Raw genomic sequence first — 15,871 nt, 5'->3', positions numbered from 1 at the left:
TTCCCCCCCTTCATTTTTCCCCTCCTGCTATCTTCTTTTTTTTTTTTTTAACATATAATGTATTATTTGTTTCAGAGGTACAGATCTGTGATTCAACAGTCTTACACAATTCACAGTGCTCACCATAGCACATACCCTCCCCAATGTCTATCACCCAGCCACCCCATTCCTCCCACCCCCACCACTCCAGCAACCCTCAGTTTGTTTCCTGAGATTAAGAATTCCTCATATCAGTGAGGTCATATGATACATGTCTTTCTCTGATTGACTTATTTCGCTCAGCATAACACTCTCCAGTTCCATCCACATCATTGCAAATGGCAAGATTTCATTCCTTTTGATGGCTGCGTAATATTCCATTGTATATATATACACCACATTTTCTTTATCCATTCATCTGTCGATGGACATCTTACCTCTTTCCACAGTTTGGCTATTGTGGACATTGCTGCTATAAACATCGGGGTGCATGTACCCCTTCGGATCCCTACATTTGTATCTTTGGGGTAAATACCCAGTAGTGCAATTGCTGGATCGTATGGTAGCTCTATTTTCAACTTTTTGAAGAACGTCCATACTGTTTCCCAGAGTGGCTGCACCAGCTTGCATTCCCACCAACAGTGGAGGGGGGTTCCCCTTTCTCTGCATCCCGACCAGCATCTGTCGTTTCCTGACTTGTTAATTTTAGCCATTCTGACTGGTGTGAAGTGATATCTCATTGAGGTTTTGATTTGGATTTCCCTGCTGAGCAATATGGAGCACTTTTTCATGTGTCTGTTGGCCATTTGGATGTCTTCTTTGGAAAAATGTCTGTTCATGTCTTCTGCCCATTTCTTGACTGGATCATTTGTTCTTTGGGTGTTGAGTTTAAGAAGTTCTTTATAGATTTTGGATACTAGCCCTTTATCTGATATGTCATTTGCAAATATCTTCTCCCATTCTGTCGGTTGTCTTTTGGTTTTGTTGACTGTTTCTTTTGCTGTGCAAAAGCTTTTTATCTTGATGAGGTCCCAATAGTTCCTTTTTGCCCTTGCTTCCCTTGCCTTTGGCGATGTTTCTAGGAAGAAGTTGCTGTGGCTGAGGTCAAAGAGGTTGCTGCCTGTGTTTTCCTTTAGGGTTTTGATGGACTCCTGTCTCACATTAGGTCTTTCAACCATGTTGAGTCTATTTTTGTGTGTGGTGTAAGGAAGTGGTCCAGTTTCATTCTTCTGCATGTGGCTGTCCAATTTTCCCAACACCGTTTTTGAAGAGACTGTCTTTTTTCCATTGGACATTCTTTCCTGCTTTGTTGAAGATTAGTTGACCATAGTGTTGAGGGTCCATTTCTGGGCTCTCTATTCTGTTCCATTGATCTATGTGTTTGTTTTTGTGCCAGTACCATACTGTCTTGATGATGACAGCTTTGTAATAGAGCTTGACGTCCGGAATTGTGATGCCGCCAGCTTTGCTTTTCTTTTTCAACATTCCTCTGGCTATTGGGGGTCTTTTCTGGTTCTATACAAATTTTAGGATTATTTGTTCCATTTCTTTGAAAAAAGTTGATGGTATTTTGATGGGGATTGCATTGAATGTGTAGATTGCTCTAGGTAGCATTGACATCTTCACAATATTTGTTCTTCCAGTCCATGAGCATGGAACGTTTTTCCATTTCTTTGTGTCTTCCTCAATTTCTTTCATGAGTATTCTATAGTTTTCTGAGTACAGATCCTTTGCCTCTTTCGTTAGATTTATTCCTAGATATCTTTTGGTTTTGGGTGCAATTGTAAATGGGATCAACTCCTTAATTTCTCTTTCTTCTGTCTTGTTGTTGGTGTATAGGAATGCCACTGATTTCTGTGCATTGATTTTATATCCTGCCACTTTACTGAATTCCTGTATGAGTTCTAGCAGTTTTGGGGTAGAGTCTTTTGGGTTTTCCACATAAAGTATCATATCATCTGCAAACATGATAGTTTGACTTCTTCTTTGCTGGTTTGGATGCCTTTTATTTCTTTTTGTTGTCTGATTGCTGTGGCTAGGATTTCTAATACTATGTTGAACAGCAGTCGTGATAGTGGACATCCCTGCCGTGTTCCTGACCTTAGGGGGAAAGCTCTCAGTTTTTCCCCATTGAGAATGATATTCGCTGTGGGTTTTTCATAGATGGCTTTTATGATATTGAGGTATGTACTCTCTATCCCTATACTCTGAAGAGTTTTGATCAAGAAAGGATGCTGTACTTTGTCAAATGCATTTCTGCATCTATTGAGAGGATCGTATGGTTTTTGTTCTTTCTTTTATTAATGTATTGTATCACATTGATTGATTTGCGGATGTTGAACCAACCTTGCAGCCCAGGGATAAATCCCACTTGGTCGTGGTGAATAATCCTTTTAATGTACTGTTGGATCCTATTGGCTAGTATTTTGGTGAGAATTTTTACATCCATGTTCATCAAGGATATTGGTCTGTAATTCTCCTTTTTGATGGGGTCTTTGTCTGGTTTGGGGATCAAGGTAATGGTGGCCTCGTAAAACGAGTTTGGAAGTTTTCCTTCCATTTCTATTTTTTGGAACAGTTTCAGAAGAATAGGTATTAATTCTTCTTTAAGTGTTTGGTAGAATTCCCCTGGGAAGCCATCTGGCCCTGGGCTTTTGTTTGTTGGGAGATTTTTGATTACTGTTTCAATTTCCTTGGCGGTTATAGGTCTGTTCAGGTGTTCTATTTCTTCCTGGTTCAGTTTTGGTAATTGATACATCTCTAGGAATGCATCCATTTCTTCCAGATTATCTAATTTGCTGGCATATAGTTGCTCATAATATGTTCTTATAATTGTTTGTATTTCTTTGGTGTTGGTTGTGATCTCTCCTCTTTCATTCATGATTTTGTTGATTTGGGTCATTTCTCTTTTCTTTTTGATAAGTCTGGCCAGAGGTTTGTCAATCTTGTTAATTCTTTCAAAGAACCAGCTCCTAGTTTCGTTGATGTGTTCTACTGTTCTTTTGGTTTCTGTTTCATTGATTTCTGCTCTGATCTTTATTATTCCTCTTCTCCTGCTGGGTTTAGGCTTTATTTGCTGTTCTTTCTCCAGCTCCTTTAGGTGTAGGGTTAGGTTGTGTATTTGAGACCTTTCTTGTTTCTTGAGAAAGGCTTATATTGCTATATACTTTCCTCTTAGGACTGCCTTTGCTGTATCCCAAAGATTTTGAACAGTTATGTTTTCATTTTCATGAATTTTTTAAATTCTTCTTTAATTTCCTGGTTGACCCATTCATTCCTTAGTAGGATGCTCTTTAGCTTCCATGTATTTGAGTTCTTTCCGAGTTTCCTCTTGTGATTGAGTTCTAGTTTCAAAGCATTGTGGTCTGAAAATATGCAGGGAATGATCCCAGTCTTTTGGTACAGGTTAAGACCTGATTTGTGACCTAGGATGTGATTTATTCTGGAGAATGTTCCATGGGCACTAGAGAAGAATGTGTATTCTGTTGCTTTGGGATGGAATGTTCTGAATATATCTGTGAAGTCCATTTAGTCCAGTGTGTCATTTTTTATTTCCTTGTTGATCTTTTGCTTAGATGATCTGTCCATTTCGGTGAGGGGGGTGTTAAAGTCCCCCACTATTATTGTATTGTTGTCGATGTGTTTCTTTTGCTTTTGTTATTAATTGGCTTATATAATTGGCTGCTCCCATGTTAGGGGCATAGATATTTACAATAGTTAGATCTTCTCTTTGGATAGACCCTTTAAGTATGATATAGTGTCCTTCCTCATCTCTTATTACAGTCTTTGGTTTAAAATCTAATTTGTCTGATATAAGGATTGCCACCCCAGCTTTCTTTTGGTGTCCATTAGCATGGTAAATGGTTTTCCACCGCTTCACTTTCAATCTGGGGGTGTCTTTGGGTCTAAAATGAGTCTCTTGCAGACAGCATATTGATGGGTCTTGTTTTTTTATCCAGTCTGATAGCCTGTGTCTTTTGATTGGGGCATTTAGCCCATTTACATTCAGGATAACTATTGAAAGATGTGAATTTAGTGCCGTTGTATTGCCTGTAAGGTGACTGTTAATATCGTCTGTGTTCCTTTCTGGTCTATGTTACTTTTAGGCTCTCTCTTTGCTTAGAGGACCTCTTTCAATATTTCTTGTAGGGCCGGTTTTGTGTTTGCAAATTCCTTTAGTTTTTGTTTGTCCTGGAAGCTTTTTCTCTCTCCTTCTATTTTCAAAGGCAATTTTATTTTGTTCTGTTTTATTCAGGTTTTTTTTTTTTTTCTGAAAATTGAAAAATATGCAACAACCACATATTTTAGAATTAGCCTTTGACAGGGGAATGAGATTTAACCATGATGTTATCTTGGCAGAGTTTTGTAGAGGAGCACCAATAGGAGTTAATTCAACAAGTTTTTTTCAAACATAAGCCAGGGCTGTCCAAATCAAAATATTGGCGCCAGTGTGTTTTGTGATGTAGATCATCAAAGTCTCTTTTAGTTTCACATTTTAAGAAAGATGTCAACAGCGGCGCGCCTGAGTGGCTCAGGCGGTTGAGCTTCCGACTCTTGGTTTTGGCTCCTGTCCTGGGATCAGGCTCCATGCTTAGTCTGGAGACTGTTTGGGATTCTCTGTGTCTCCCTCTGTCCCTCCCCCCTCTCGCATGCTCTCTCTCTCTCTCTTTAAAGTAAATGAATAAAATCTTTAAAAAAAAAAATGTTGACGGCATAGGAGTTCTTTTGTGAGAGGAGATGAGTATGACAGTAGATGAAAGAGAAGAGTTTGCTATGATCAGTTGTTTGAGGGGCTGGCAAGCTAAAGAGGAAGGAGCTTACCTTTCATTTATTCATTCATTTGCTTAACAAATATCTAAGTGCTTATCATGTGTTTGATGCTAGGGATATATAGATGAAAGCTATTCCACTTTTGGGAAGACAGTCTAGTAAACAGAAAAATAACAGTACCATGGGATCGGTATTATAAGGGTCTAGTGCAAGGGTCTGATTTTGTACCAACCATGAACTAGGAATAGTTTTTGCATCTTTAAATGATTGTAAAAACAAACAAAAAAGGAAGTACCTGTGATAAAGACCATATGTGGCCAACAAAGTGTAAAATATTTATTAGTTGGCCTTTTCAAAATGTTTGCTGATTCCTAGTCTATAGGTTAAAATGAGAATACATAGCTTATAGGGAGGCTGTTTTCAATTTGATATAAGAAAGAACTTTCTAGGGGTGCCTGGGTGGCTCAGTCGTTAAGCATCTGCCTTCGGCTCAGGTCGTAATCCCAGGGTCCTGGGATTGAGCCCCACATCGGGCTCCCTGCTCTGCGGGAAGCCTGCTTCTCCCTCTCCCACTCCCCCTGCTTGTGTTCCCTCTCTCGCTGTGTCTCTCTGTCACATAAATAAATAAAATCTTAAAAAAAAGAAAAGAAAGAACTTTCTAATAGAGCCATTTAATAGTAGAAAGACCATATAACAACAGAAAAACTGTGCTTTATATCACTGCAAAATGTCAAGCAAAATTCTCTTAATAGAATATCAACATTGGGTAGGAGATTGTGCAGTGTGGCTTTTCTAAAATGTTTTCTATGTAAGGTTTTAGAACTCCAGCTTCTCATTTACTATGGATAAAGTAGAACATTTTTAATTATTAGAGCAGATCCCTGGATCTGATAGCTAAAGGAAATTTAATCATTGCTGTTTTGTTATGCATGAATACAGTTATTGAGGGATGTATTGGTCTCACCAGTGGCAAATGTCATGATGATGACTGGTGCGGGAACAGTTAATTATCTCAAAAAAGAGTGATCCAAGCCATCAGCAGTTGTCTAAATGTGAGGAAATGTGGGATCTTTGTTAACAACCTTCATGATTCTTAGAGGGATGAAAGACTTTTCTGTTATGAAGGTTTAAGACTGAGTCTGTAAGCCAAGGTCAAAGAGGAATCATACCAACTAGTCCTTGGTAGTCAAGGTTATCATTCTCATTCTGCTTCATTTTTAATAAATTCATTCAGTAAATAAATAATTCTGTTTTGAGTGACTAAGTGTAGCAAGTACTTTGGTAGGCATTGCAGATATAGCTGTGAATAAAGTGGATGTGGAGTTGACAATCTAGGTGGTAAGCAGCCACACCAAAAATTAAAACAAGGGTATGACAGTTATGATAGGGAAGGTGTACCATGCAGAATTATAGGCGTTCTGAAATCAAGAAAGTATACTGTAGCAATGGTATTACATTCATAATGAAAGAACGTTTAGTTCTAGCAAAACATCACCTATTCAGTTAAATTAATCGTAGTTCTATTAAAATTTTGTTTTTGTTTTTATAGTTATATAAATGGTATAAGTAGTAAGGAGTTTATACCTAGTTTGTACATATTTAGGCACATATAATAAGAATTATTTAAGCTGACATTCAGGAATCCACAAGACTTATTTTTCCTTTAAATCAGCAGTTCTCAAACTTTTTGGTCACAGGACTCCTTTACATACTTTAAAATTACCAAGGACTTCAAAGAGCTTTTGTTTATGTGGGTTGTTGATACTTCCCATGTTAGGAATTAAAACTTAGAAATTTCTAAAATATTTATTAACTTATTAAAAAATAACAACTCCATTGCATGTTAACACGAATTACATATTTTGTAAGAAAAGTATTTTCCAAAACAAAAATATTTAGAAGAGTAGCATTGTTTTATTTAAGAAAAAAAATCTCTGTAGTGTTTAACCTAAGAGAAGAGAGGTAGATTCTAATATCTGCTTTTGCATTCAGTATGTTGCTAACATCATAGATGATGTAGCTTCTGGAAAATTCTACCATACCCTTGTGAGAGAATGAGAGTGAATAAGGCAAATGACATCTTAATATTATTTTGAATATAATTTTGACTCTAGGCACCTCCTAAGAATGTCTTAGGGATGCCCAGGAACCTATGGACTACACTTTGATTTAAGACGGAAGGAAACACTCATAATGGTTAAGAGCACTTGCTAAGAGATTAGAGTGTTTAGGTTCAGTTCTCATTCGGACACTTAAAGCTATTTGAATGTGGGCAAATTAATATTTCTTAAATTTTATAATTCTGTTTCCTCAGCTGTAAGATGGGTATAGTAATACCTGTCCTTCAGGGTTATCATTGAAATTTTGTACGTTAAGTGCCTGAAACTTTTCAGGTGATGAATAAATGGGAGTTGCTGCTGCTGCTGTTATGTTATCATTCTGATGCTTGTAGAATCTTCCAGATGGCTGTGTATTTAGGTTCTTTGTGAAAGTAGTACGTGAGGAAGCTAAGCAGTTAACTTTCAGCATTCCCAACATTTTTATACTTGAAACTTTGCAGTCATTCAAGACAACTTTGCTTCTCCTGATTTGCCTTTGCTGACATGTTTGACACAGGATCAAGAGTTTGGGTCTGATTCCTTATTTCAACAGAGTGAACTAGATTTTGCACCTCTGAGGTAGGGTGATTTATTTTTTTATTTGCATGTAAACTTTCTACTCTTTCTTTTCTTGTTCTAAGTTGTTGCTAATATTAATGACTTCAGGCTAAGGTGAGACTTTGGAGTGGGGGTTAGATATTTTCAGCACACACTTGGAAGGTAACAAGGCCCTAAGTTAAGACATGATGCGTATTAATATGGTATAGTAATACGTGTGTAAAAATGAGCCAGGCAACTGTAGTTTATTTAATTTTTAATGTATTTTAGCATTTCATGCATAGTTTATTTTATTTTTAAATTTTTATTATTGAAGTATAGTTGACATATAACATTATGTTAGTTTCAGGTGAACAACATAGTGTTTTGACAGTTCTATTCATTCTGCAGTGCTTACCATGACATGTGTTGTACACCTGAAACTAATGTAATAATGTGTGTCAACTATTCTCAAATAAAAGTGTTTAAAAAAAACACCTGAAGATGTTTACAGAGTAAAAACCTTTGCCCTTCTGCTATGTATTACCTTAAAATTAATTATGAAAAAGTGTTCTGTATATAATAGTCAACCAATAATTAGGTTACTGCTGTGTTTTAGGAGTAGATCACTTCTTAAGGGGTTTTCAAGAGCCTAGTAAATGGCTAGTGAAAGAATTAGTGAAAGTTAAGTGAGTATTAAATTATGGTAAGCTTTGCGCAGTGGCAGTATTGTAGCCAATGAGGTTTATCCGAGGCGCGATTATTGCTAATTAAATTATGGTAGGTGATAAACATTTTAAATAGTAAAGTTTGAATTTTTAATTTAATCTTTTTTGGTAGTATGAAAATATTCCTATTTTTTGATAATATTGTTTTAGGAGAAGGCTGAGACAATATCAGGGTCATAGGATGGGAGTTCATATTCTGTTTACAAAAAATTTGCCTTGTTCAGTCACTAACTACTTTAAGGGAATTTGAAATTAGAACTTTGTTTTTTCAACACGCTTTCCAAATAATCTTAATTTCAGTGACATAACAGTTTTGTATTTTTCATGTTAGTATTTAAAAAAATGTTTTTAATGTGTTATTTATTTTTTTTTAACTGTATATTTTCAGGGGAATTCCTGGTAAGTCTGAAGATACTGAATGGTTTTCTCGACCGTCGGAAGTTAGTGAAGCTTTATTCCAGGCAGCCTCAGAAGTAGCTTCAGACTTAGTTAACAGTTGCATTAGTGTATCTCAGCACTCGCTTATAGCTAGTACAGCTGAGTGTCAGCGCTCTTTTTTACCTTTTGAACAAGGGACTAAAGAAGATGCTATTTCGTCTGATACAGTTGATGAACTGAAAACCCCCAAAGGCTTCGATAGGTATGATGCTCTTTGTTCCTATATGGCATGGAAGACACAAGAAGTTCAGGAGCCAGAAACCAGTTTAGCTGATAAAGGTCAAGATTCTGTTTCAACCTCATCTTACACAAGTGATGACTACGTGACTCCTGAAGGAAGTGACAGTTTTGACGCTTCTTGTTCGCATGTGCAGTATTGGAAACAGAAAGCTTTACAGCAGTCAGAAAATTATTTAACCAGTGGGGATCATGATTCTTATTCAGATTCGTCTGACATAATTGATAAAAATAAAATTCCTAAGGGAAGTGACAATTTTCGTGCCCCTTTTTCATGTACGCCATGGAGCAAACAGGAAGCTTCACACCATCCAGAAACATATGTGATCAGTAAGGACTGTGTTTGTTTTCCACATGAAGTTGCTCCTCATTTTAATAACAAAATGTCACATTCTTTGTTGCATTGTCTGTTGGAAAGAAGAGGAAAGGGCATTCCCTTGACAGCTCACAGTCATTATTTTGAGAGTGTTTATTTAAGGGCTCCAGCTGAGAATGAGGTGAAAGGAATGATGGATTCTTTGGAGGGGTATGAAAGAAATGAAGAAGGTCTGGGGAAAGAATTATCTCAAGGTTTTGAACTAAAGGAGAATAGAAGTACTTTAGTATTTTCAGAGATGCATCCCAGATCTTCAGATACACAGTTTATTGAGAATGTTGTAGTTCCTGATAATTCTGTAAAAGTTTCAGAAATACATATACACTCTAGGCAACATGGTACCTCTAAGATGGAGGTTTCTGGTGGTCCTCTTCAGACTATTAAGTCCAACTTGGATGAGACATCAGAACAACTGTATTTAGAAGAGGAAAGAAACCAAAGGGCAACTTCTGCTTTTGGTGGAAAAAGTGTTGATGCCTCTGAAAATGTAGCCTTTGAGGTAGTTATTGCCTCTATTGAGCCTTCCAAGAAAGAGAGTACAGTAAATGAAATCCAAACTGACAGCAGTGAGTCTTTAATAAATGACAGCCAAGAAAGTGAACCAAAAAATTCACATCTTTCCCTATTAAATTATAATGATGAAAACTCTTTCTTTGATGAGTTTAGTCATCCACGTTATCAATCTACTCCTGGGGTGTTTGAATTAGTGGCTTCAAAACCATTGTTGCATAAAAAAGATAATGATGATAGCTCCCTGTATTGGCATCTTGATTTAAAATCACTCCCCAGTACTCCTCAGGAAATGTTCATTAAGCCACTTTCTCTTATTCCAGAGCATAAGTCATCTGCTTCTTTAAGTGAAAAATCTCACAGCCAGGCTGTTGGTCTTGGCAAAGCACAGTCAGCTTTATTTCAGTGTGATCTAGACAATGAACCATTTCTTCCCATTGGGAAGGTAAAGTCTGTTCCTGATCTTGACCTTGCAAAAAAGGTAGGATCTTCAAACATTTTTTATCCAATGAAAGTATCGACTTCAGATTCTTTGGTTTTACAAGATTTAAGAAGATTTGAAGAAGTTGCAGATTCCTCAAACTATATTTTGGTTAAGAATGTAAACTCTAGTAACATCATTGAAGGTCCATCTGCAACTGTAGGAAGCAGCTTTTCAGCAAACTTGGTGACGTGTGATGCTAAGTCACAAGGTGCTTTACCAATGACCAGTAATGCATCATTAATTGCAGTCGGCCAAGAGTCATTGCTGAAAGCTGATGTAGGCCAAGGTAAAATTCCTCGGCCTATGGGAGCCAAATCCTGTTTTACTATAAATACAATTATGCAAAATGACTCCTATTTTGTAGAGGGCCTGCAGGGGAAGGCTGAATCTGACACCTCTACTCTGGATGATGATACTGAATGCTGTAACCTAGATGAAAATGCTATTGGGTGCAGTACAAGAGTTGCTGATCTACAAAGAGAGGTGAGACACAATAAAATGATAGTTGGGGGAAACATGGTGTTTTCCAGTACTATTTCAGGAAATGGTATTGTTACTTGTTTTAATTTTACTTTCTTTTTTTTTAATTTTATGAACAGGTACATGAGCAAGGTGACTTGACTGCTGAGTGCATTGCGCTAGCAGGTTTTAAAAATGTGCTTGATGATCTAGAGGTTTGTGACAGCTCCCTGCCCTGGCAGTCTGCCTTAGAACTGCCATCTAAGGAAGAGAGTGATTTTGAAGAGCCTGTAAGTTATTCTGTTTGACATTTCTTGTGGGGTAGGGAAAGAATATTTTAGTTGAAAAATGGGGGTGAAAGTAAAGGGCCCTTTTATATCCTCTAATACCGACATGTGACTTACAATCTGGTCTTCATCTGATATCCAAGAATATGCTCCATTAATTTGTTAGAGGTTGGCATAAAAGAAATGTTTGTGTTTCATAGACCATAAGAGTTAGTGAGTTTTGTGGTGTCTTGGAAAAGTTTTGTGTCAACCTTTCTTTTATACAAGACTTCATTTGCCTGGATCCTTGCCTCTCTTGGTTTTAATGTTCCTTTGGTCCCATTGCCCATTCTTCTGTCTGATACTGTCAGCTTCTTTATAATATATCCTTATATCTTATTAGTCATTAAATATAGCTATACAAAGATGTTGTGTACTTAATGTTACTTTCCTTTTCCTGTTTTTCCACGTATAAGATTAGTATGTCATTGGAAAGCTGCTAGTTTGGGTTGGAATCATTTTTAGACCTTTTGATTAGAGAAAATGAACAAAGATATTGAGATAAACTTTTCATTTATAATTATTGAATATATTAAAAATTGAAATACAGAGAACTGTGAGGTTAATTTTATTTTCTTCAACATTCTAAAGTAGACATTGTTTGGGCACCTGGGTGGCTTAGTTGGTTAAGCATCTGCCTTTAGCTCAGGTCATGATCCCAGGGTCCTGGGATCAAGCCCCACATCGGGCTTCCTGCTCATCTGGGAGCCTGCTTCTCCCTTTCCCGCTCCCCCTGCTGTGCTTTCTCACTCCTTCTCTGTCAAATAAATAAAATAAAGTAGACATTATTTAATTCTAATTTTCAGTCTCTTAATGGAGATGAAAATGATAGCTAACACTGCTCAAATACTACGCTAAGAGATTTATTTATATATATCAATTCATTTAGTCCTTTGGTCAGTCCTACCAAGTAAGATTACTGGGGGTTATTATCATCCTCATTTTATAATTGATATTTAGAGGGTTAAGGAACTTGCTCATTATTATTGAGCAAGTAGGGGAGCTAGTATTTGAAACTAACCTTATCTTTTTTTTTTTCAAGATTTTTTTTTTTTAAGATTTTATTTATTTATTTGACAGAGAGAGACACAGTGAGAGAGGGAACACAAGCAGGGGGAGTGGGAGAGGGAGAAGCAGGCTTCCCGCCGAGCAGGGAGCTCGATGCGGGGCTCGATCCCAGGACCCTGGGATTATGACCTGAGCCGAAGGCAGATGCTTAACGACTGAGCCACCCAAGTGCCCCTTTCCAAGATTTTTAAAATTTATTTGTGAGAGATGGCGAGAGAGAGCACGAGCAGTGGGGAGAGGGAGAAACAAGGTCCCTACTGAGCTGGGAACCCGACATGGGGCTTGATCCTAGGACCCTGGGATCATGACCTAAGCCATAGGCAGACGCTTAACTGACTGAGCCACCCAGGCGCCCTGAAACTAACCTTATCTGTGTATTTAACCACTATACCATACACTGCCTTCCCATTTAACTATTCTTCAGTGAAACCAAAACCAAGATTTTGCATTATTTTGATAAGAGTGAAGGTTTTGAAGGGGATTGGTCAAAGTGAATTTCAATAAGAATGAGAAACAAATATGATCAATTTTAAACTTAGAGTTTCTAATTTTTTTTATAGTACTACTTAATGTCTGCTTTTCCCTCTACCCCTCCCCACTGGTTGTGATCTGTCTCTCTCTCACGCTCTTTCTCAAATAAATAAAATCTTTAAAAAAACCCCACAATTTTAAAAGAAGTGTAGATATGTATTCAGTTAATAGTGATATGCTAAGATTAATTCTGACCACTATTCCAGATTTTATTTGCCCCCAGCTGTAACCTTAAGTATATTTTTTTAGTTTAGGGACAATGTTCCCTGTATTCTCTTTCACTCTTAGCTCCATTCTATGGTCTGGGAGTTATAATGCCAATATTACGGAAATAAGGAGCCAGATATGGTAGTAATCTTCCTGCAGGGCTCAGCTTGGTCTCAGAGGGCTTGCCTGCTCCTTGGTTCCTTTCTTATTCTCATCTGTGTCTCAGAAGAATCATTCATACTTGTTTGCCTAACTTTGATACCTAACCATCATTTCTTTAAATGATTGTTTAGGCATCCACTTGTATATGATGTAGCTTGGGCCTGTGAAAAGAGTGGAAATTTGGAGTCAGAACCTTGTTCAATTATTTGTTAGCCTCATGCCTTGGGCAGATGACTTTGGAGGATCATTCTACTCATCTACAGAAAGAAATAGGAATAGTAACAATCAGCCTCATGCACTGTTATATTTAATGGGGTCAGGTATGTAGCACTGCCTGGTGTTAGTTCCCTTCACTTCACTGAAACCAGATTACTAGACCCTCACCAGTGGTTTTCTCCTGTCTATCATTATTCCTCCTGTCTTTCTTTCTCCTTGTTCCTGGTAGCAGCATATTATATACTTTTAGCTTCTGTGATAAAATACTGTTTTAGTATTCCTTATCTTGGCCATGTAACTAAATATTATTTAAAGTTTACTTTTTTAGAGTTCTTTTTGTTTTCTTGGTTCTACCTCTTCTACCAAGTACCTAATTTCCTCTCAAGGTTTAAATGCTTTTCTCTGTGTGATGGTTATTACCTCCATTTTTAGATCCTAGTATTTCTCTGAGGTAGACCTGAATGCTGTCTTGCATGAAATTTTCTTGTGAAAATTCCCATCACCTCAAATGCAACTTGCCTATATCAAAAGAACTCAAACGTTTTTATGAAATCAGATTGACTTGTAGATTTTCTTAGTTCTTACAGAGAAGTTAACATGTGTTGGTTTCTTCATCATCTTTGATTCTTCCTTTATTATTGATTAAAGACTGGGAGATAAACCAGTTTTGTTTTTTTTCTTCCTGATTTCTCCCGTTTTCAATTAGTAGTAAAGATCTGCTGATCTCTTAAATAAATTCTTCTCATCTTTTTCATTCTACATTTTCTTTTTTTTCCTTAAGATTTTATTTATTTGAGAGAGAGAACAAAAGAGAGAGAGCATGAGCAGGAGGGAGGGGAAGAGGGAGAGGCAGAAGCAGGCTCCCTGCTGACCAGGGAGCCCAATGCAGGGTTCAATCCCAGGACCCTGAGATCGTGACCTGAGCCGAAGGCAGACATTTAACAGACTGAGCCACCCAGGCGCCCTACATTTTCTTTTGCATTACCTACTCTAATATCTGTATGTTTTGAAGCTTTGATAATAATGAAATTTTATTTATTTACTAAATTTTAATTCCAGTATAGTTAACATAGTGTTATATTAGTTTCAGGTGTACAATATTCTGTACATTAACAGTTCTATACATTACTCAGTGCTCGTGATAAGTGTACTCTTAATCCTCTTCACCTATTTCACCCATCTCCTCCCCTCCCCCTGTAACCGTTTGTTCTTTATAGTTAAGAGTCTGGTTTTTTTTATTTGTCTCTTTTTTTCTTTGTTCATTTGTTTTGTTTCTTAAATTCCACATAAGTGAAATCACATGGTATTTGTCTTTCTCTGTCTTATTTCACATAGCATTATACCTTCTAGATCTGTTCGTGTTGTTGCAAATGGCCAGATTTCATTCCTTTTTATGACCCTGTAATATTAATGAAATTGTATTGAAGCCGAGATTGGAATAGAAATTTTTTTTCTTCCTACATTTGAAAGCTCTAGAGAAAAACTATTAAATACACATATGTGCCTGGGGACACACACACAAAGTCTCTATCATATATGTGATACATGTTAATGAGCTGTACTTCAAAAAAGTCTCCTTTAGGAGTGGGATAATTGAAAACTTAGAACTTTGTGCTTTGTTTAGAGCAGGGTTTCTCTGTACTACTGTCTTTTTGGGTATGATAATTCTTTGTTGTGGGGGGCTTTTCTGTGCATTCTAGGATGCTGAGCAACATCCCTGGCTTCTACTCCCTAGATGCCAATGGCCACACACACACACACACCCTCCCATGCCCAAAGTTATGACAGTGAAAAATGTCTCCAGACATTGCCAGATGTTTCTTGGTCAGGGAGAGATGGGTGGGGGCAAAACCCACAACTGAGAACCATTGGTGTAGAGAAACCTAGACCAGAGCAGTAGAAGTAGAATATTTATTTTTACACCCTGCCAGCTTCCTAAGATTGTTCATTACTACACAATGAAAAAACCTTGATAAAAGAGGATCGAACAAAATTTATCCTTATGTACATTTTTAGACTCTCCTGAGAGGGCATCCAAAAGAGGGAATAATATTTTTAGGAAAATAAACCTAAAAGTGGTATATTGTTTTTATATGAGAGTATGATGTGAATTTGGTGAAAAGTTATGTATGTTTATGTACTGACATCACCAATATCGGTTTCTAATTTCTTTTCTAGTAAGGACTTGCTGGGATCTGATGAAACTTTGAGAACTTTTTCAGCATTTAACCTTTACTTCACTGTCAGTTTGTATTTCCCACTACTTTTGTTTAAAGAAATTTGAGGACTTACATTTTTTGATAATTGATCATAGATCCAGTTCTTTGATGCTTTAATTTTTTTTCTAAATATTTGTGGATTTCTTGAAAATATTCCTGTTCTCTCTTTCCTTCTTTCCTCTTTCCTTTTTACAACATAACCTCTCCTTTAAAAAAAAAAAAAATCCTTGAGCTTGTCAAGAGTAATACCAAAGTTCAAATTCTTCAGTGATCATACTATTATGTGGAACAAACTTCTAGGCTTCCTATCTGTAATATTCTATATAGGCAGACTTCCAGACCCTCAGAATAATTTGTAGAGCCTTCTTAGAATTGACCAAACAAGATATAACTTGTATATGAATTTAGGAGGGTTGAGAATATGAGCTTAAGGAACTGGTATAACTGCTTAGTACTCATTTTCATAAAAATTAGGTTTGTTTTTTTTATCAGGTGAAGCCTAAAATTAATCCTGTTTTCTTAATT

At 36.9% G+C, this 15,871-nt stretch overlaps 1 protein-coding gene and 1 pseudogene across 8 annotated transcripts in view; both read left to right on the top strand.

Annotated features, from left to right (window-relative positions):
* ALMS1 (ALMS1 centrosome and basal body associated protein) overlaps positions 1–15,871 on the top strand; it is a 190,092-nt gene that overhangs the window by 38,107 nt on the left and 136,114 nt on the right. For 7 of the 8 annotated variants that reach the window (XM_032410684.1, XM_032410686.1, XM_032410685.1 and 4 more), the window contains exons 4-6: positions 7,310–7,427; positions 8,502–10,641; positions 10,758–10,907. In XM_032410684.1, the coding sequence (XP_032266575.1) occupies positions 7,310–7,427; positions 8,502–10,641; positions 10,758–10,907 (2,408 nt within the window). The remainder of the gene's footprint in view (positions 1–7,309; positions 7,428–8,501; positions 10,642–10,757; positions 10,908–15,871) is intronic. The other variant, XM_032410690.1, reaches the window with a different exon arrangement.
* On the top strand, positions 8,095–8,212 carry LOC116636495 (annotated as a pseudogene).

This window comes from Phoca vitulina, unplaced genomic scaffold, assembly GCF_004348235.1.
Source record: "Phoca vitulina isolate PV1807 unplaced genomic scaffold, GSC_HSeal_1.0 scaffold12, whole genome shotgun sequence".
Lineage (NCBI taxonomy): Eukaryota > Metazoa > Chordata > Mammalia > Carnivora > Phocidae > Phoca > Phoca vitulina.
The sequence above is the reverse complement of the archived record's forward strand: the minus strand, read 5'-3'. Positions and strand labels throughout refer to the sequence as shown.